At 42.1% G+C, this 21652-nt stretch overlaps 2 protein-coding genes across 4 annotated transcripts; both read left to right on the top strand.

Annotated features, from left to right (window-relative positions):
* The first annotated feature begins 2407 nt into the window (after positions 1-2407).
* On the top strand, positions 2408-14719 carry LOC106603065 (ribosomal protein S6 kinase alpha-3). Of its 3 annotated transcripts, none has more exons than XM_014196214.2 (23): positions 2408-2472; positions 2584-2738; positions 3928-3972; positions 4913-5029; positions 6801-6882; positions 7056-7136; positions 7261-7340; positions 8002-8108; positions 8342-8379; positions 8593-8735; positions 8876-8946; positions 9064-9152; positions 9340-9404; positions 9544-9646; positions 10326-10450; positions 10782-10907; positions 11010-11099; positions 11385-11543; positions 12592-12753; positions 12924-13000; positions 13159-13276; positions 13443-13583; positions 13701-14719. In XM_014196214.2, exons 2-23 carry the CDS (start codon positions 2673-2675, stop codon positions 13821-13823), a joined length of 2208 nt encoding a protein of 735 aa, XP_014051689.1. In that variant the 5' UTR covers positions 2408-2472; positions 2584-2672; the 3' UTR covers positions 13824-14719. The 3 variants fall into 3 exon arrangements, with proteins under 3 accessions (XP_014051689.1, XP_014051688.1, XP_045572874.1); XM_045716918.1 differs by having other exon boundaries at positions 2428-2446; XM_014196213.2 differs by having other exon boundaries at positions 2422-2738.
* A 535-nt stretch (positions 14720-15254) lies between these two features.
* Positions 15255-21652, top strand: LOC106603066 (eukaryotic translation initiation factor 1A, X-chromosomal). The gene is made up of 7 exons (XM_014196216.2): positions 15255-15482; positions 16028-16111; positions 20211-20314; positions 20599-20649; positions 20757-20838; positions 21063-21154; positions 21352-21652. The coding sequence occupies exons 1-7, from the start codon at positions 15467-15469 to the stop codon at positions 21355-21357; spliced, it is 435 nt and encodes a 144-aa protein (XP_014051691.1). The 5' UTR covers positions 15255-15466; the 3' UTR covers positions 21358-21652.

Raw genomic sequence — 21652 nt, forward strand, 5'->3', positions numbered from 1 at the left:
TGAACTGTCTGAGAAGTAGTTGGTGAACCAGGCGAGGCAGTCATTTGAGAAGCCAAGGCTATTGAGTCTGCCGATAAGAATACGGTGAGTGACAGAGTCAAAAGCCTTGGCCAGGTCGATGAAGACGGCTGCACAGTACTATCTTTTATCGATGGCGGTTATATCTTTTAGAACCTTAAGCGTGGCTGAGGCGCACCCATGACCAGCTCGGAAACCAGATTGCATAGCGGAGAAGGTACGGTGGGATTCAAAATGGTCGGTGATCTGTTTGTTAACTTGGCTTTCGAAGATTCTAGAAAGGCAGTGCAGGATGGATATAGGTCTAACAGTTTGGGTCTAGAGTGTCTCCCCCTTTGAAGAGGGGGATGACCGCGGCAGCTTTTCAATCTTTGGGGATCTCAGACGATACGAAAGAGGTTGAACAGGCTAGTAATGGGGGTTGCAACAATGGCAGCGGATCATTTTAGAAAGAAGGTCCAGATTGTCTAGCCCAGCTGATTTGTAGGGATCCAGATTTTGCAGCTCTTTCAGAACATCAGCTATCTGGATTTGGGTGACGGAGAAGCGGGGGGGACTTGGGAAAGTTGCTGCAGGGGGTGCTGAGATGTTGGCCGGGGTAGGGGTAGCCGTAGAAAAATGCTTATTGAAATGATCGATTATCGTAGATTTATCGGTGGTGACAGTGTTTCCTATCCTCTGTCCAGTGGGCAGCTGAGAGGAGGTACCTTATTCTCCATGACTTTACAGTGTCCTGAAACTTTTTGGAATTAGTGCTACAGGAAGCAATTATTTTTGTAAGAACAGCTAAAGTAAGCAAAGAGAAACGACAGTCCAGCATTACTTTAAGACATGGTCAGACAATTGGGAAAATTAAGAACTTTGAAAGTGTCTTCAAGTGTAGTCGCAAAAACCATCAAGCACTATGACCGAAACTGTCTCTCATGAGGACCGCCACAGCAAAGGAAGACCCAGAGTTACCTCTGCTGCAGAGGATAAGTTCATTAGAGTGCCTCAGAAATTGCAGCCCAAATTAATGCTTCACATAGTTCAAGTAACAGACATCTCAACATCAACTGTTCAGAGGAGACTGTGTGAGTCAGGCCTTTATGGTCAAATTGTTGCAAAGAAACCACTAAAGGACACCAAGAAGAAGAGACTTGCTTAGGCCAAGAAACACAAACAATGGACATTAGACCGGTGGCAATCTGTCCTTTGGTCTGATGAGTCCAACTGCTGTGTCCTTATGAGACGCAGAGTAGGTGAACGGATGATCTCCGCATGTGTGGTTCCCACTGTAAAGCATGGAGGTGTGATGGTGTGGCGTTGCTTTGCTAGTGAGACTGTCAGTGATTTATTTAGAATTCAAGGCACACTTAACCAGCATTGCTACCACAGCATTCTGTAGCGATACGCCATCCCATCTGGTTTGTGCTTAGTGGGACTATCATTTGTTTTTCAACAGGAAAATGACCCAACCCACCTCCAGGCTGTGTAAGGGCTATTTGACCCAGAAGGAGAGTGATGGAGTGCTGCATCAGATGACCTGGCCTCCACAATCACCTGACCTCAACCCAATTGAGATGGTTTGGTATGAGTTGGCCCGCAGCGTGAAGGAAAAGCAGCCAACAAGTGCTCAGCATATGTGGGAACTCCTGCAAGACTGTTGGAAAAGCATTCCAGGTGAAGCTGGTTGAGAGAATGCAAAGTTGTCATTAAGGCAAAGGGTGGCTACTTTGAATAATCTAAAATATAATTTGTTTTTGTTTAACACTTTTTGGGTTACTACATGATTCCATATGTGTTATTTCATAGTTTTGATGTCTTCACTATTCTACAGAAAAGAGAAAAACCCTTGAATGAGTAGATGTGTCCAAACTTGAAATATAAATAATATTCACACACACATATTTATACATACATACATACATACACACCGTTTTATCCCTTGCTCTTAAACGGCATGGATGGGTGGCTCAATGTTGCCCAATAATGTTTGTACCCCGTTTTGTGCTGCTGCCATGTTGTGTTGCTACCATGCTATGTTGTTGTCTTAGGTCTCTCTTTATGTAGTGTTATCTCTTGTCGTGATGTGTGTTTTGTCCTATATTTTTAATCCCAGCCCCCTTCCCCGCAGAAGGCCTTTTGGTAGGCCGTCATAGTAAATAAGTATTTGTTCTTAACTGACTTGCCTAGATAAATAAAGGTTAAATAAAATAAATGTTACACAATGACATGGCTATTTGACTAATTGGACCCCAATAAGTCCTAGGTGACATTTGTCATCTCATCTCAAGGCATATTTGATACATTTTAGTTTATTGCTTATCATTACCTGTCCTCGAGACGTTATCTTGTTCCTGCCAACCAATGGCATATGGGTGACGCATTCCTCAGCCTGTTCTGACAGACAGGTACGCCGAGCCACGGCGCCATATTGAGAACGGAAGTGAGTGATTTTGTTGTGGAAAAAGTGTAAGCGATGTAGTTTCAAGAAAACATTAGGAATAGTGATAAAAGTAGTTTATACCTACAGTTGCGTCTACATTGAAACCCTCTTACGATTTTGTTTTTCTCGTTGAACAGAGACCCCCCCACCTCAAGAAATATTTTTACTTATCTCACCCTTGAAAGCTTCAAGTCACTGGAAGCTCGCGACTGAACTCTTGTCGAAGATGCCCTTGGCACAGTTTGGAGCAGACCCTTGGCAGAAACTGGCATTGGGTAATTCTGAAACCGAGGTAAATAGGCATGCAAATGAATGACCAATGGCCACCGTAGCTGTCATTTGTTGTCAATGATTGCCGCGGTCTCTTGTAAATTGACGCCCTCCCTAGAGTTTGTGGGACAGAAACTTCGTTTTAAGTTTCGCACAAACGGATTTTAAAACTTAAACGACTAACAAAAGGACAGCATTGTGATCTTAAGTTATCTAATTTTCTCAAGTGCAGGTTGCTACATTGTAACAACAGACATTTGTGGCCGGAAGGAAGCTGTGTTGGGGGAAAAAAAACTATTCGCGATATACACTGAGTGCACAAAACATTAGGAACACCTGCTCTTTCTATGAGACTGACAAGGTGAATGCTACGAACCCTTATTGATGTCACTTGTTAAATCGACTTCAACCAGTGTAGGTGAACGGGAGGCGACGGGTTAAAGAAGGATTGTTAAGCCTTGAGACAATTGATGCATGAATTGTGTATGTGTGCCATTCAGAGGGTGAATGCAAGACAAAATATTTAAGTGCCTTTGAATGGGGTTATGGTAGTAGATGCCAGGCGCACCGGTTTGAGTGTGTCAAGAACTGCAACGCTGCTGGGTTTTTCACACTCAACAGTTTCCCGTGTCTATCAAGAATGGTCCACCACCCAAAGGACATCCAGCTAAACTTGACACAACTGTGGGAAGCATTAGAGTCAACATGGGACAGCATCCCTGTGGAACGCTTTCGACACCATGTGGTCCATACCTGATGAATTGAGGCTGTTCTGAGGGGAAAGTGGGTGCAACGCAATTAGGAAGGTGTTCTTGTTCCTAATGTTTTGTTTCACTCAATGTATGAGTCATAGCTACTAGCTGCTGGGCTGGCTGACCTTTGGGTAATTCACTCACTACAGGGAACATGCAATGTTATTGGACAAGTTCTAACATGTAAACTAGGCTTATTAATAAATACAGTTTTATTTATATATGTTTTATAATCAACTGAACAATTGGCCCTGAAGCAAGTGTAAAAAAATACCGCAATTGTGACTATTTTTATTATTAACAATAATACATCAATACGAAGGTAGATGGTGAACACAAGTACACATAAATAGTATACAAATGACAGTAGGGCTAGGGTGGTGGCTAAGGGGTACAATAACACATTACACAAGGACCTTAAGGGATAGAGAGAGATGATATGTTTTATGTGTTGTACAGGTCATGGATGACTCCATGGGGGATGATGATGATACTGCATGCAGTGTAAGTTTAAAAATAATATAAATATTATCTCACCTTCTGTCTTCTCCCTGACTGTCTAATTTACACAGTTGGTGTATGTGTTTATGTTCTGTTTTCTTCCTCTCTCTCTTACTCACTTGCTCAAACACCTACATTCAGGCACTCCACAATAACGCTGAGTACTATGTATTAAAGTGGCGTAGTGGTGGGGTCGTCTGAGTAAAAGGAGAGGAAAATGGTTAGCGAAGATGAGGGGGTAGCGAAAGAGCCTGAGAGTGACTGTGAAAGAGAGAGGGAGCATACTGTGTCTTTAGTCATCCTCCTCCACACCACCTCTGATGCAATGGGAGGGGGTGTTGGTGTCATGGCAACCAGTTGCAAGCTGTCAGTCCCGGCTGATCCGAGTGCAGCGCAGTCTCCCCCACCGCAGCCTCTCGGCAACACTGACACAGGGAGAGGGGCTCTGCTGGCCCAGCACCGGCATGGGGGATTTGGCCTCCGCTTGGGCAGAACACGGGCCAAAGAAGGACTTCACTGTAAGCTGGTGTGCTGTACGTGGGTCTGGTTTGGTGTTGTGTTTTGGTGGGAAAGCATGGGAGTTTATTTCTCCATCCTCTCACAGTATGACTCTCTGCTTTAGTGCAGAGAAAAGGCGCTGAGTATGCAGTCTCTTTCTTAGTGGGGTTTTAGATCAAAGGTTGTGAATGTATTTGATTTGATTCATTCTATTGCCTTGTATATTTGCTTATTCTTTGCATGTCTCGTGTGTTTGTTTTCGTACTCACATCTGTGTTTGTTTCTAGAATTGCTGTGTATTGTTGTCTTTTTCCATACTGCTGTGCTGTGTATTGTTGGACTTTTTCCACACTGCTGTGTATTGTTTGATTTTTTTCTACACTGCTGTGTTGTGTATTTGGGTCGCGCCTGGCTTTGGTTTGACTGCGTCTCTTTTCTTTCACAGGATGAGGGCTTTGTGAATGAGATCAGTATCACACACCATGTTAAAGAGGGCTCTGAAAAGGCTGATCCGCGGCAGTTTGAGCTGCGCAAGGTCCTGGGACAGGGATCCTTTGGGAAGGTAAATTATTGTGTGAGGTTGCCATTTGTAGACGTGGTTGTAATGTTTCTTTGTTCTTAATGATAATATTATTCATATACAGTTGAAGTCGGAAGTTTACATACACTTAGGTTGGAATCATTAACTCGTTTTTCAACCACTCCACAAATTTCTTGTTAACAAACTATAGTTTGGTAAGTCAGTTAGGACATCTACTTTGTGCATGATAATTTTTCCAACAATTGTTTACAGACAGATTATTTCAAATATAATTCACTGTATCACAATTCCAGTGGGTCAGAGGTTTACATACACTAAGTTGACTGTGCCTTTAAACAGCTTGGAAAATTCCAGAAAATTATGTCATGGCTTTAGAAGCTTCTGATAGGCTAATTGACATCATTTGAGTCAATTGAAGGTGTGCCTGTGGATGTATTTCAAGGCCTACCTTCAAACTCAGTGCCTCGTTGCTTGACTAAATGGGAAAATCAAAAGAAATCAGCCAAGACCTCAGAAAACGCCTGAAGGTACCACGTTCATCTGTACAAACAATAGTACGCAAGAATAAACACCATGGGACCACGCAGCCGTCATACCGCTCAGGAAGGAGACACGTTCTGTCTCCTAGAGACGAACGTACTTTGGTGTGAAAAGTGCAGATCAATCCCAGAACAACAGCAAAGGACCTTGTGAAGATGCTGGAGGAAACGGGTACAAAAGTATCTATATCCACTGTAAAACGAGTCCTATATTGACATAACCTGAAAGGCCGCTCAGCAAGGAAGAAGCCACTGCTCCAAAACCGCCAAAAAGCCAGACTACGGTTTACAACTGCACATGGGGACAAAGATCATACATTTTTGAGAAATGTCCTCTGGTCTGATGAAACAAAAATAGAACTGTTTGGACACATTGACCATTGTTATGTTTGGAGGAAAAGGGAGAGGCTTGCAAGCCGAAGAACACCATCCCAACCGTGAAGTACGGGGGAGCAGCATCATGTTGTGGGGGTGCCTTTCTGCAGGAGGGACTGGTGTACTTCAAAAAATAGATGGCATCATGATGGAGGGAAATTATGTGGATATATTGAAGCAACATCTCAAGACATCAGTCAGGAAGTTGAAGCTTGGTCGCAAATGGGTCTTCCAAATGGACAATGACCCCAAGCATACTTCCAAAGTTGTGGCAAAATGACTTTAGCACAACAAAGTCAAGGTATTGGAGTGGCCATCACAAAGCCCTGACCTCAATTCTATAGAAAATTTGTGGGCAGAACTGAAAAGGCGTGTGCGAGCAAGGAGGCCTACAAACCTGAGTTACACCAGTACTGTCAGGAGGAATGGCCCAAAATTCACCCAACTTATTGTGGGAAGCTTGTGGAAGGCTACCCGAAACCCTTGACCCAAGTTAAACAATTTAAAAAAAAATCAAGGCAATGCTACCAAATACTAATTGAGTGTATGTAAACTTCTGACCCACTGGGAATGTGATGAAAGAAATAAAAGCTGAAATAAATAATTCTCTCTACTTTTTTTCTGACATTTCACATTCTTAATATAAAGTGGTGATCCCAACTGACCTAAGACAGGGACTTTTTACTAGGATTGAATGTCAGGAATTGTGAAAAATTGAGTTTAAATGTATTTGGTTAATGTGTTTATAAACGTCCGACTTCAGCTGTATGAAGTATGATCATATCTCTGAACATTTGTGTAAATGTGACTGACAAATTGATGGAAGATGTTGTGATTAACAACTGAACTGATTTGTGTCTCTGTCTATTGATGTTCAGGTGTTCCTTGTGAAGAAAATAACAGGGCCTGATGCTGGACAGCTCTATGCTATGAAGGTGCTGAAAAAGGCCACATTGAAAGGTACACTAGTGCACAGATTTTTTTTTTGTGTGAATTTGTTTATATTGAACTACTTTACAACTACAGTGTCTATCTTTCTGGGTTTAGAACTACTTTCCAACTACATTATCAATCTTTCTTGTTGAATTGTCTACAGCTGGGTTTCACTTATTATTCTTATCACGTATCACCAGTGCGAGATAGGGTCCGGACCAAGATGGAGCGAGATATTTTGGTGGAGGTGAACCATCCTTTTATCGTCCGACTACATTACGGTGAGTTATCAGACATCATCTCACTGACCTGCCATATATTTTTTTTTTACGTCAGATGTAAAGAGAGATTATCAAAACTTACAGATGAGTTTCGAGTTGAACATGTACCCATGATTCTTCACAGCATTCCAGACAGAAGGGAAGCTGTACCTGATTTTAGACTTCCTCAGGGGTGGAGATTTATTCACACGGCTGTCCAAAGAGGTAAACCAAATTGTAATCCTGAGGGGGGTTTTCTATGATTTATTTCTAAATATAATTGTTTCACACTAAACACAAATATAAACGCAACATGTAAAGTGTTGGTCCTATGCTTCATGAGCTGAAATATAAGATCCCTGATAATGTTCATAAGCACAAAAAGCTTATTTCTCTAAAAGAATGTCACAAAACACAATGCCATAGATGTCTCAAGTTTTGAGGGAGCGTGCACCTGGCATGCTGACTGCAGGAATGTCCACCAGAGCTGTTGCCAGAGAATTTAATGTTAATTTCTCTACCATAAGCCGCCATGCCAACCCAGGACCTCGGGGGGGTATTTCTGTCTCTAATAAGGCCCTTTTGTGGTAAAAATCGAATTCTGATTGACTGGGCCTGGCTCCCTAGAGAGTGGGCCTATGCCCTCCCAGGCTCACTCATGCCCTTGCACTGTGCCCTTGCTCAGTCATGTGAAATCCTTAGGTTAGGGCCTAATGAATTTATTGAAATTGCCTGATTTTCTTTTATGAACTGTAGCTCAGTAAAATCTTTTAAATGGTTATTTTTGTTCAGTATATTTAGAAAAAGGACACATTTTGAATAATTTCTGTGTGTTTTGTGTATCAGTAGGTATGTTATTTTAATCAGTCTGTCTCCATACTCCCAGGTAATGTTCACAGAGGAGGATGTGAAGTTCTACCTGGCAGAGCTGGCTCTGGCCCTGGACCATCTGCATGGCCTGGGAATCATCTACAGAGACCTTAAACCTGAGAAGTACACTAATCACACTAATGCTATAAACATTCTTTATGCACATTAGGTACTTGTTTCTCTTCCAATCAGCAACCTGGAAAATACATGTGTATTATTCATATTTAAGCCAAATGTTATTTTGAGTCAAATAAATTTTGAGCGTAGAAGGGACAATGTTATATACTGTCTATTTACTGAATGAGTTTCTGCTGGTGTATGTTGTTTTCCTCTCTGACTGAGATCTGTCCTTTCAGCATCCTGTTAGATGAGCAGGGACATATCAAACTCACTGGTGAGTAATGCTCTGCTTCTATTAAATATTCATGCTTCATATTCACACTTTAGCATGACTCAGCCACCAAGCACAATAGGAAAGCACTGCTAGTCATATTAATACATTTGCATGTCATTTTAGGAGCCCTCAGTTTGCCTATGTACCATTTTCTGCTTGATTGTGAATAGAATGTAAGCACAAGCTCATTTTGCTGCCCTTTGTTTGTTCCAGACTTCGGCCTGAGTAAAGAGTCCATTGATCATGAGAACAAGGCCTACTCTTTCTGCGGAACAGTGGAGTACATGGCACCAGAGGTCGTGAACCGCCGAGGACACACCCTTAGCGCCGACTGGTGGTCCTACGGCGTGCTCATGGTGAATGCTGTAGCTCTTTTACCTTTTATTACTCTGGGATGTGTTCAAATATCTGACTGGTATCAAGTGTGCCTTCATATCTGCCTGTATGGGCCAATGTGTCCAATGGCTGACAGGACCACTGTTTTCATCTTCCCCAGTTTGAGATGCTGACTGGAACACTGCCTTTCCAAGGGAAGGATCGGAAGGAAACCATGACCATGATACTGAAGTGTGTCCTCCCTCAACATGTCCCATTCTCTATAGTACCAGTTCTTTCAGGCTGTTAAAATAGTTAGCCATAATTTGTTCTTCATCTACCATAGTACTTTTTTTGTATGCACTGCAGGGCCAAGCTGGGAATGCCACAGTCCTTGAGTCAAGAGGCCCAGTCTCTCCTACGTAACCTGTTCAAACGCAACCCAGGCAACAGACTAGGTAATCAATCTCATCACTGAAATGGTATTTTCTGCTGTGTCTTGTAACTAATGGGTGGCTCAAATAAATCACACTCAAACGGAAAAACTCTAGTCCGACTACTGAAATATCACCGAATGTTTGAACAACTGCAATCCTATTACCCCAGCTATCCTGATGTAATGTGTGTGGTTTTTGTTGTTCACAGGTGCTGGTCCAGACGGAGTGGAAGAGATTAAGAGACATTTCTTCTTTTCCACTATTGACTGGAATGTACGTTTTTGGCTATTCAGATTTGTACCATCTGCCTACGGCTCTGTCCTTTATGTATTATACATGTATTTTTTGTGTTTTTAACATACATGTTTAGGTTTATTCCAATTAGTATCCCCTTTTGTTGGTATGCCTATAGAAATTATTCAGGAGAGAAATCCATCCCCCCTTTAAACCTGCGAGTGGCAGACCTGATGACACTGTCTACTTTGACTCTGAATTCACTGCAAAAACTCCACGAGGTAAATAAAAGGTTCTTGTTTGGTGCTTTTACAATACACAGTTTCATAATCTGAACAGTGTTATTGGTGGCAGGTAGCCTAGCGGTTAGAGTGTTGGGCCAGTAACTGAAAGGTTTCTAGTTTGAATCCCAGAGCCCACAAGATGAAAACTCCGTCTGTGCCCATTGCTCACAGAGTTGCCGTTGATGGTGGCTGACCCTGCCCGTGACCCCACTCTCCCAGGTGTCTCGGGGAATTGGGATATGCAAAAAACGAATTTCCAATTCACACATGAAATAGGACAAATATAAGTGTAAGAACTATTTTGATGTGTGTTGTGGCTGTTTGGTCTTCTCACCACTAGAGAGCAGTCTCACTTGGGTTATGGGTCAGGTGGTGGGTCAGGCGTATAGGGTCACAGGAAAACAGATAGTAGGGCTGCATGGGTGAATTGGGAGATTCACATGGTTTTTACCGATAGTCAACCCGGATTACTCGACCACAAACCATCGCAATCAAGTTTAATCTGTCTTCGTATTATTTTATTAATTCAATGGGAACATCGCCTAACAGTATATCACTCGTGCATCAAGTGGCGAATTGGAACTTAACAATAGCCAGAAAAATAAGCACCCACTATTATTATGAATTGTGTGAATGAAAAGTAGTGAGCGGATTGACGTGAGGATTGTCCCTACAGACTCTCCTGGCTGTCCCCCGAGTGCCAACGCCCACCAGCTTTTCAGAGGCTTCAGCTTCGTGGCCATCTCGGAGGAGGAGAGTCAACCACCACAGACCACCAGCATGAACATAACCTCAATACAGGTACCAACACATACACTATGGGGTATGATCTGCTGTTATTATATGGTTGTGTGTGTGTGTGTAACAGTGTAGGTTCCGCCCCTCTCTTCGCCCCAACCTGGGCTCGAACCAGTGACCCTTGCACACATCAACAACGAAGCATCGTTACCCATCGCGCCACAAAAGCCACGGTCCTTGCAACGCAAGGGGAAACCCTACTTCAAGTCTCAGAGCGAGTGACGTCACTGATTGAAATGCTATTAGCGCGCACCACCGCTAACTAACTAGCCATTTCACATCGGTTACATGTGGAAATAACAGAACTGGTCTCTGTATCTGAATCTCTTTTCAGCAACTCCACAAAAACGCAGCACTGTTCAGTGATGTATACGATGTGAAGGAGGACATCGGCGTGGGCTCTTACTCCATATGCAAACGCTGCGTTCAGAAGAGCAACAGTATGGAGTATGCTGTAAAGGTGAGCTGTAACACTGTCCTTAAACACTGTCAATATCTCCCTCTGGCGCTGCCCATGTTAGAATGGTACGATTAACGGTCATTACTGATGTTATTATCTTAGATCATCAGTAAGGCCAAGAGGGACCCCACAGAAGAGGTGGAGATTATTCTGCGCTACGGACAGCACCCCAACATCATCACTCTCAAAGATGTGAGTCATTACATCCGCAGTATGCTCATGAAGCAAGCGACACTGTTTTGCTTTTGAGCCACAGTTGAAAGTTACAGCAAGATGGTGCTATTATTCTAGATTTGTTGTTTGGCTAGTATGTCTATGTTCTGAGAGAGTTATGAGCATATTTTCTCTGACTAATTACGCCACCTGTCTCCATATTTTTATTTTTTTGATTGCGCTGAATACTCTTCTATAACGAGTCATGTTATTTGTGAGTATCTCTCTAGGTAACAGTGTGAGGTTGTGCTCTGTTGATTGTAGGTGTATGACGATGGGCGCTCCGTGTACCTGGTGACAGAGCTGATGAAAGGAGGGGAGCTGCTGGATAAGATCCTCCGACAGAAGTTCTTCTCTGAGAGGGAGGCCAGTGCGGTTCTCCACACCATCACCAAAACTGTGGAGTACCTGCATGTACAGGGGGTAAGCGATCACCATCACTATGATACATTACACTATTATACTATGCGTTCCATGTATGTATTATATTTTTTTTACCTAGAGCACTTCGGTACTTTCAAAGCAACATTATCCTGTATGTGACGATCGACTTATGATCTTGTCACATAATTTTAAAGACATACGTTATATCAATAACACTTTATGGGTTTCTAAGAATGCACATATATCTATTGAATTGAATGTGTTTACTATGTCCTTCGGTGCGGCCGACCGTTCGCCTGTAACGAGAGAAATGCATGTTAGAGTTTACGCCGACAGTCATTTTGGCTTTGGGCGTGCCAACCATTTGTTTGTAGTGCTGGGCATGCTTTTTCTGAGCTAAATTAACATTCAAGTGCACATACTCTGGTAATGTAATGGCTAGATTGAAGGTAAAGAATTGTTTGCAAACGTACCTGTTTTTCTCGTTGTTGAAGAGGTCTGTTAATTTATGTTCAGAGAATTAATGGGCAAATGGGGGCGCGTTTGAATGCATGGTTATTTAGGGTACGGGTAATGTGGTAGTAGCTTATTCCGGGGGACGTACATGTTTATATCCCAGGTTATTGACGCTTAAAGCATGCTAGCACCTTTATTGAGATGTGTGCTGGTATAGGTACATATGTTTAGCTGAACATTTCTGTATGGTATATCATGTGCTTTGAATGTTAATTGACCAGATATACTATGTGTAAGGGTTTCCCATGGGTATTGCTATAAGAAGCCTGTCCTCATTGTTTGAAGGACAGGACAGGGAACAGTTTGGCATGCTGCTCGGTTTTGATTGAGGAGCTCTATTTGATCCAGTTTATTATTTTTCTAAATACTTGTACATTTTGCTGGCTATTATTATCTTCACTTGCAAGTAAAAAGCCTCACTCTGGGCAAGAAAAATCCATTAATTTCATCACTGTTAAAATCCTACCACATGGTCAACCTCGCACTATATAAGAAATACGAGTTGGCCATCTATGAAATTTGACTCACTGACTTAGGATGTCACTGATGAAATATCTGTCTCCCTGCTCAGGTTGTCCACAGAGACCTGAAGCCCAGTAACATCCTGTATGTGGATGAGTCTGGAAACCCAGAGTCCATCCGGATCTGTGATTTTGGCTTCGCCAAACAGCTGAGAGCTGAAAACGGGCTCCTGATGACTCCATGCTACACGGCCAACTTTGTCGCCCCCGAGGTGTCTCTTCTACATGTTTCTGTGATTAGTACCTGCATCCTCAGCTAATGTCTGTCTGCTGTATAACTAGTCTGTGTTTTCAGTTTTCAATATGTTTGTCTAGTAACTGACACAATGTTCTTTGCTTTCTGTATTCTAATGCAGTGTGCAATACTTAATGTTGTTGTTAGGTGCTGAAGAAACAGGGCTATGATGCAGCGTGTGATATCTGGAGTCTGGGAGTACTGCTCTACACAATGCTTACTGGGTATGTGTGCTATATCAACTATAATGCAGGCAATAGTCAATGATGTGCATACAAATATAATATTTAACACAGAAATGCAATACAATTTAAGAAGACCAATAAAGTACTTTCATATGTTATAGGTCCTTTTGAAGTATGTGTTTTTCTTGATGTTTCAGGTTCACTCCTTTTGCCAATGGACCAGAAGATACTCCTGAAGAGGTCTTGGCTCGGATTGGCAGTGGAAAGTTTTCTCTGACGGGCGGCTACTGGAACTCTGTCTCAGCAGAGGCCAAGGTATGTCTGGAACATCGGTTGGACGACAGCACTGTGCTTTCCATAGTATCCCATTTCTCTACGATAGTAGTTTCCAAAGTAAATACTTTTTTCCTAGCACAATGTGCTTGATGTTGTAGTAATGGCAGTTAATGCACAAACTGAACTTTGGAATTGCTTTCTTTAGGACCTAGTGTCGAAGATGCTGCATGTGGACCCCCACCAGAGGCTAACTGCTGCTCAGGTGCTGCGACACTCCTGGATAGTACACAAGGACCGGTTGCCCAAGTACCAGCTCAATAGACATGATACCCCTCATTTGGTCAAGGTAACAAAACTTGATTCAATGCACTAAAGTCTCTCTTTTCTACCACTCTGAAAAAAAGTCTCTACTGGGTATTGATAAATTTAAGACTCCAAGGCTGTTCTCTCTTTCCTCCTACAGGGTGCGATGGCAGCCACTTACTCTGCTCTGAACATGCATGTTCCCCCTGTGCTGGACCCTGTAGGACACTCCTCATTAGCTCAACGAAGAGGAGTGAAGAAGTTGACTTCCACAGCCCTGTGATCCACCTGCCACTAGTATCAATCTCACCTGTTTAATGCTACTGCACCAGTGCATTATTGAGTTTTGACTCCCGCTGTGTTAGAAGAACGGTGTGTAAGACCAAAAAGGAACTTGACAATTTATTTGCGTGTACAATCTTCACTGCCCACAGAACAAGAGTTACAAGACTGTATATATTATTTTATGAAAATGAGTTATATTTACTAGAACAATATAATTAACTGTACGGGTTCCTATAGGTCTGTGTTTAAACAGAGAGAGAGAGTTAAGCACTGCGGGATGAAGGGGTTTGGAGAGGATAACAAGGATGTTTCCTCCAATTGCATGGACCACAAGATGTGGCAAAAGCCAGTCCCCCCCCACTACCTATGCACTTGTGTAAATCTGAGAAGATGGGTACTCAATATGGGCTATTGCTTATACCCATCTATTGGGCAAACTCCTCAATTCTACAACAATCAGTTTACCAAGACCCTTTCAAACTTGGGGGGAGAAAATGTGCTGACCTCTGCTGCTGCACTTTCTCTCAGACCTTTGTGTTGGGGCAGGGGTCAAAGTTTTTTTTTGCTTTACTCAGTCTTTACATTTTTTGTCACATGTGAACAAGGGATATACTAATAGCAATTAGGATTAATTTTACAGTCTAATTTTAAGAGCCTATTAAGAATGTATTTTTGTATGTGGATGAATGAAACATTTTCTACTTGGTGTGCATGATTGAGGCCACAGGACAGGTGAGAATAGACACTGTATTTCCCCTCTGCTTTGGCATCTGCCTGTCCATGTTTAACAAATGAAAAAAAACATTCTCAGGTGTGGTCCAGGCAAGTGTCTACAGCTTATTTTGTAACTTTAAAAAATGAAAATTATCACGATTAAATAAATATACAATCAAATAATGTATCAGCATTTTATTCTTTCCTCCACTGAAAAGCCACAATGTAGGAGACCAGAACCACTTTTTAGAAACGAATGCTTCTTCACGCAAGCGCAGTACGGTGTCACAAGAGGAAAATGTTTCGCAAGAAAAAAGTATATCTGGCTAAACTTAGTTAATAAGGAGATGGGAAACTCCATTGGAACGGTATTAACGCCCATTGTGTAGTTTGCTCATACGTCGTCAATAGGACGCACAATGCATTCTGGGCTATAGGAGAGATCTCCTTCAAGGAAATAATGGGAGTCTATTGGGCGCTAGCTCCCAAAAAAAACAACAGCATGAATTTTGTGAAAAAGTACAACATTAAATATTTTCCGAGATAATTAACCTGTTTTCTGTAATATCATATACATTTGGAATCGTGTCATTACGTACTTTCTAGGAAAAAAAGCAGATTTCTTAATTTAACCTGATTTTTAGAAGGGATTAAGTGACGATTACTTTAGCAACCTCGTGACGTTGCATTACAACGTGAACACGATTGGTCGACAGTCTGCTGGGTGGGGCGTTATACGTTCCTCTATTAATTGCGCAATGAGATCCCCATCTCCTTTCTCTAATATCTCTGGCTTAGCTAGCTAACTTTGTAAAGAGTGTGTGACATCATCAAGGATTGGTTTCCATTCCATTTTAATAAAACTAGATAGTTAATTTGTTACGGAAAAAACAGGACTCGTTTAAAAAAGTCTGTTCGTTTGGGAATATGCCGAAGAATAAAGGTAAGCAGCAAATATGTTGTCTTTGGTTGTTATTCTATTTCAGGGGGGAAGTTTATGCTAGCTAGCTTCCCGGCCCATGCTTAGCAACGTTACCGGAGGAAGGCACGGTATGGCATTGAACAATTGAAAGCGTGGAAACGTTAACCTTAGTTACAACCATCGTCGTTGTTTTATTTAAGCATAATTTGACTATTAAAAAAATAAGGAATTCAAATGGCGATTATCCAGCTAAATGAACTGCCTTGCTTGCTTTTGTCACATTCTGTTGCGCCTCAGAATGACTACCATCAACTAGTGGTAGGCCAACAATATCCCTGCCCAGCGGTTTACATCATCTTGAGCCTCTGCCTTAATCGCTGTCACATTCACTGGCTAACTAGTTAGTTACCACATATAAAAGGGGTTAGTTAAAATCTTTGTAGTTAGGTTGAAGGCATGTGGTTGGTTTATTTATGTGTTTATTTGGCTTATGATGCCAATAACATTTGGAATTGGAATTACAGTTACCAGTGCCACATGTTTACTATCTCATCTTCTTATTACAGGTAAGGGTGGAAAGAATCGGCGACGTGGTAAGAACGAGAATGAATCAGAAAAGAGAGAACTGGTATTTAAAGAGGATGGCCAAGGTGAGTGCATGGACCCCCTTCAACCTTATTTAACCTGTAAATTTAGCAAGCAGGTTTTGACCTCGCTGTCAATCTGGCCTGCTCCATGAGGGGGCAAAAAAGGGCTTAACCCACTCAATTGAAACGTGTGCCCCCACAGTTTTATGTCCCTATATAAAAATACCAAAGTTCAAGTGATTGAGTGACAGGTCGTCACAAAATCTGTATCAGCACCATGGACAGAACGTGCCGCAGAGTGGGTTGTGTGTAGGGCCGCTAGGAAACTGCAAAGTTAAGTATGACTCCTTTTGAGTTTGAAAAAATGCCGCTATCTGTGGTAGGCTATGTGAATAACGTGTTAGGCTAAGGGAATAACGAGATACGCCTCCACCTGTAATATTTTAATTCATAAGGACAGGGTCAAGTTTACAGTTAAAGCTGCCTCCCTCAACTCTACCCCGCCAATACAGAGTTAGCTCTAACTAGCTAATCTGCCACTGCCACGATGGATATCAGAAATGAAACCACCAAGGTCGTTGTCAAGCCCTGTAGAAATTATGCTGCCAAACTCCCACTAGTTTACCCCCGCCTCCACAAAAAAAAGTTGTACTTGTTTATAAAGCGGATTAATGTGCTTACTTTTACGACATTAGCCATAAATATAGCAGCACGAAAGCTGGGATCCTCTTTTAAATGGTGGCCTGTCAGATCTCTGTTTTCACACGTGATTGCTCAATGACTGGGCTTTATAAGAACACGTTTCACTAGGCTCTGTAGGCTATGGGCTCTCCAACCATGTTCCAGGGGTCCTACTCTATAAGTTATTTGGCTACATTAGTTGTGATATAAACCTTATCAAAACGTATGGGCCTATAGGCTAGGTTACATGATGCATGCAACTATGATGTGAAAAAGGCACACACAAAATGCATGCTCTGCTTCTTGCCTTATACCGCACATGCTGGGCATCATTCACAAATGATAATATTCTCAACCATCAGACTATTCTCAATTTAATCTTCTCTTTACATATACTAAATAATACAGTACCAGTCAAAAGTTTAGACACACCTACTCATTCAAAGGTTTTTCTTTATTTTTACTATTTTCTACATTGTAGAAAATGTCCCTTTTTTCATTTTTTGCTGAGTTTAGTAACCTAAAAGGCAAAGTAGCCACCCTTTGCCTTGATGACAGCATTCTCTCAACCAGCTTCATGAGGAATGCTTTTCTAACAATCTTGGAGTTCCCACATGCTGAGCATTTGTTGGCTGCATTTCCTAAACTGCGGTCCAACTCATCCCAAACCATCTCAATTGGGTTGAGGTTGGGTGATTGTGGAGGACAGGTCATCTGATGCAGCACTCATCACTCTCAATATTGGTAAAATATCCCTTACAGCCTGAAGGTGTGTTTTGGGTCATTGTCCTGTTGAAAAACAAATAGTCCCACTAAGCGCAAAACTGATGGGATGGCGTATCGCTGAAGAATGCTCTGGTAGCCATGCTGGTTAAGTGTGCCTTGAATTCTAAATAAATCAGATGGTGTCACCAGCAATGCACCATCACACCACCTCCTCCATGCTTCGCGGTGGGAACCAAGCATGCGGCGAACATCCGTTCACCTACTTTGCGTCTCAGACACAGCGGTTGGAACCAAAAATCTCAAATTTGAACTCAGACCAAAGGACAGATTTCCACCGGTCTAATGTCCATTGCTCGTGTTTCTTTGCCCAAGCAAGTCTCTTATTATTATTGGTGTCCTTTAGTAGTGGTTTCTTAGCAGCAAATCGACCATGAAGGCCTGACTCACACAGTCTCCTCTGAACAGTTGATGTTGAGATGTCTGTTACTTGAACTCTGAAGGATTTATTTTGGCTGCAATCTGAGGTGTAGTTAACTCTAATGAACTTATCCTCTGCAGCAGAGGTAACTCTGGGTCTTCCTTTCCTGTGGCGGTCCTCATGAGCCAGTTTCATCATAGCACTTGATGGTTTTTGCGACTGCACTTGAAGAAACTTTCAAAGTTCTTGAAATGTTTGAACTTTGTCTTAAAGTAATGATGGACTGTCGTCTCTCTTTGCTTATTTGAGCTGTTCTTGCCATAATATGGACTTGGTCTTTTTACAAATAGGGGTGGTATAGAGAAGATAGCCCTATCTTGTCATAACTGATTGGCTCAAACCCATAAAGGGAAGAAAGTCCACAAATTAACTTTTAACAAGGCACACCTTTTAATTGAAATGCATTCCAGATGACTACCGCATGAAGCTGGTTTAGAGAATGCCAAGAGTGTGCAGAGCTGTCAAGGCAAAGGGTGGCTACTTTGAAGAATCTCATATCAAATATATTTTGATTTGAACACTTTTAACGCTATTATTCTATGAGCTGGTGTGTTCAAACTTTTGACTAGTACTGTATGTGCGATTTTAGTTCTGATTTAGAATGGCCTATTTTCATGCACATATTGGGACAGGGGGGAAAAAGACATCTGTATGCTCTTGAATAGCGAATGGAGGACGCTTTTCCTGCCGTTCATTTTCATGCCAGCCAGGTATGCTACTTCGGTTGGAAAGAGAAGCAATGTGCTTAATATTAGGAAAGTTGAGAAATAAATATAGTAGGCCTAGTCTATAGAAAGCTGATGGGATCCTGTTTTTAATAGAGGCCATCAAAACTCTGTTTTCTCACAATTGCATGGCCTATAGAAATGTTGTTCAACATGGGCTCATTATAAGAACCCTTATTTAACTCCATGCATCAACCAGCTATGAGAAGCTGGCTCTCCCTGCACAACAGGTGATCCTATTCCGCTCAAACTCTGAATGAATGCCAGGGCTCTCATGAAGTGTTTGATTAGATTGCATTTGCATTGATGTCAGAGTGATTAGAGGGACAATAGTGCGTTGAGTACCAGGCAGTTAGGACCTGATGGAGGGACAATAGAGCGCTGAGTACCAAGCCATTAGCAAGTTTGCTAGGCCCTCAATCTCACACAAATGATCAAGGAACCTACCAGGTACAACCCCAAATCCGTAAACATGGGCACCCTCATAGATATCATCCTGACCAACTTGCCCTCTAAATACACCTCTGCTGTTTTCAACCAGGATCTCAAACAACCACCCCTCATCTCCGTCAAACGCTCCCTAAAACACTTCTGCGAGCAGGCCTTCTTAATCGGCCCGGGTATGCTGGAAGGATATTGACCTCATCCCGTCAGAGGATGCCTGGTTGTTCTTCAAAAGTGCCTTCCTCACCATCTTAAATCGGCATGCCCCTTAAATGTAGAACTAAGAACAGATATAGTCCAGACTTGACTGCCCTTGACCAGCACAAAAACATCCTCTGGCGCACTGCACTAGCTTTGAATAGTCCCCGCGATATGCAGGAAGTCAGGAACCAATATACAGAGTCAGTCAGGAAAGCAAAGGCTAGCTTTTTCAAACAGAAAGTGCTGCAGGATGCAAATAATTCCAAAACGTTTTAGGACACTTAAAGTCCATGGAGAATAAGAGCAGCCTGAAACTCTTTCTAAAGACTTGTCATCTAGTGGAAGCCCTAGGAACTGCAATCTGGGAGGACTTGGCCTTATAATTAAAGTGATAGTCATTGAAAATAGAGGAAGGCTGAATTCTTTTTTTTGGGGGGGGGGGGGGGTTGTCCTCGGGGTTTTGCCTGCCATATCAGTTCTGTTATACTCAAAGACATAATTTTAACTGTTTTAGAAACTTTAGAGTTTTCTATCCAAATCTACCTATTCTATGCATATCCTAGCTTCTGGGCCTGAGTAACAGGCAGTTTACTTCGGGCACGCTTTTCATCCGGACGTCAAAATACTGCCCCCTACCCAAGAGAGGTTAATAAAGGTGAAATAAATAAAGGCTACTAATGACCATCAGCAGCATCAGAGCGCAGTTTTGGAGTAGCCTAGTTACCATGACTCAACGGTCATGTGGAATTTGACTTCGGTCATGACTGGTGACTGCCAGTGTGGCGGTAATACGGTCACCGTAACCAGGGAGTAGGGCTGTTAACAATTCAGCTCTTACATTTGAGCCACCTCGTGACCCCCCCTCTATATGAGTTGACTAACTGGCTGAACTTCTGTTCTAATCAAGAATATGCGCAGGTGATAAAGATGTTGGGTAATGGACGACTGGAAGCTATGTGTTTTGATGGAGTCAAGCGACTATGCCACATCCGAGGAAAGCTACGGAAAAAGGTAATGGTGTACACAGTAGCCTATATAAGTAGTGCCATTAGTCACAATATCCACCACGTGTTTTGGCAAATAGCTGTAGACTGAAGATTATTGAGATCTTATGTGTACTGTATAAATGCAATCCAATGCCATTATCATTTACACTCCACTTCCACAATGCTTTGGGTTTGACATGAGGGTTTACAGGCTCTTCTACCTGATTAGTTTGTCTCTATGCTGGAAATATTACAGTTTCCATACTCCAAGCTGTCCTTGCTGACATCTTGTTCTTCGCTCCTGGGTAGGTTTGGATCAATACTTCAGACATCATCCTTGTGGGACTTCGAGATTACCAGGTAATATTAATAAAAATTGTGCGGTGTATTTTAAAAAAAAAAAGATAATGCACTAGGAGGCCCAAAGTTCGAAGAATATGTCCTAATGGTTACATTCTTCCCTCAAGGACCAAAAAGCCGATGTTATCCTTAAGTACAATGCAGACGAGGCCAGGAGTTTGAAGGCCTATGGGGAGCTTCCTGAACACGGTAAGTATCTTGGACCACTAAAAGAGCGAGGAAGTCAGGGAGGTTAATAGCCTCTAATCGAAGACTAAAATGAAATTTCAAGTAGTTTAAGGAAAATAGCCCCCTCTGGAAAGGCATCCTTCACCATGTGATGCTGAAACCATAAAGCCAGGAATGGTTCACTTTTAAAAAATTTTTTTTAAGTAGGCTAGTTTATTAATTGTGACTATCTTCTAACACCCTAGCTAAAATCAATGAGACTGACACATTTGGACCTGGCGACGATGAGGATATTCAGTTTGATGACATTGGCGATGACGACGAGGACATTGATGATGTAAGTAGAGGATTCCTCTTGCTAGTTACAAGGAAAGCCATCCATAGGTAATAATTGGTGTGATGCAGTCAATCAACTGAAATCACATACAATTGAGTGAAATGCTTTTTGCTCTATCCATTTTGCTTGAATGCTTTGTCTTTGTCTGCTTTTGAGTCAGGTAACTTAGTAACACATGTCTCTCCCCTTCCACTCAGATCTGAATCAGAACTATTGTGTGCCAAGTCGTTTACGCAGAGGAAAGTGGACATTTCTATACTGGCAGAGGCAGTGCAACCTTGCCAACAACTCCCTGCTTCAAGTCAGTTGAGGCAGCTCATTTCCCTTCTCTTGAGACTGCTTTAAGCCTGGAATCTGTCACTGAGAACATCACCACACCTACTTTAGTTCACACACTTCATATTTTTGTTTGTTGTAATGTATTTTTATTCCATCATGTGGAATATACCCTCAAATTACAGAACACCAGAGTTTACAATAAAAACTTGAATCATTTTA

This window comes from Salmo salar, chromosome ssa04, assembly GCF_905237065.1.
Source record: "Salmo salar chromosome ssa04, Ssal_v3.1, whole genome shotgun sequence".
Taxonomy (NCBI): Eukaryota; Metazoa; Chordata; class Actinopteri; order Salmoniformes; family Salmonidae; genus Salmo; species Salmo salar.

Coding starts and splice junctions, on each gene's coding strand:
- LOC106603065 (XM_014196214.2), top strand. CDS start 2,673: ATGCCCTTGGCACAGTTTGGAGCAGACCCTTGGCAGAAACTGGCATTG. Junction 7,341..8,001: donor TCACACGGCTGTCCAAAGAG/GTAAACCAAATT, acceptor CCATACTCCCAG/GTAATGTTCACAGAGGAGGA. Junction 11,100..11,384: donor ACATCATCACTCTCAAAGAT/GTGAGTCATTAC, acceptor TGTTGATTGTAG/GTGTATGACGATGGGCGCTC.
- LOC106603066 (XM_014196216.2), top strand. Junction 16,112..20,210: donor ATTTAAAGAGGATGGCCAAG/GTGAGTGCATGG, acceptor GTTCTAATCAAG/AATATGCGCAGGTGATAAAG. Junction 20,315..20,598: donor GAGGAAAGCTACGGAAAAAG/GTAATGGTGTAC, acceptor GCTCCTGGGTAG/GTTTGGATCAATACTTCAGA.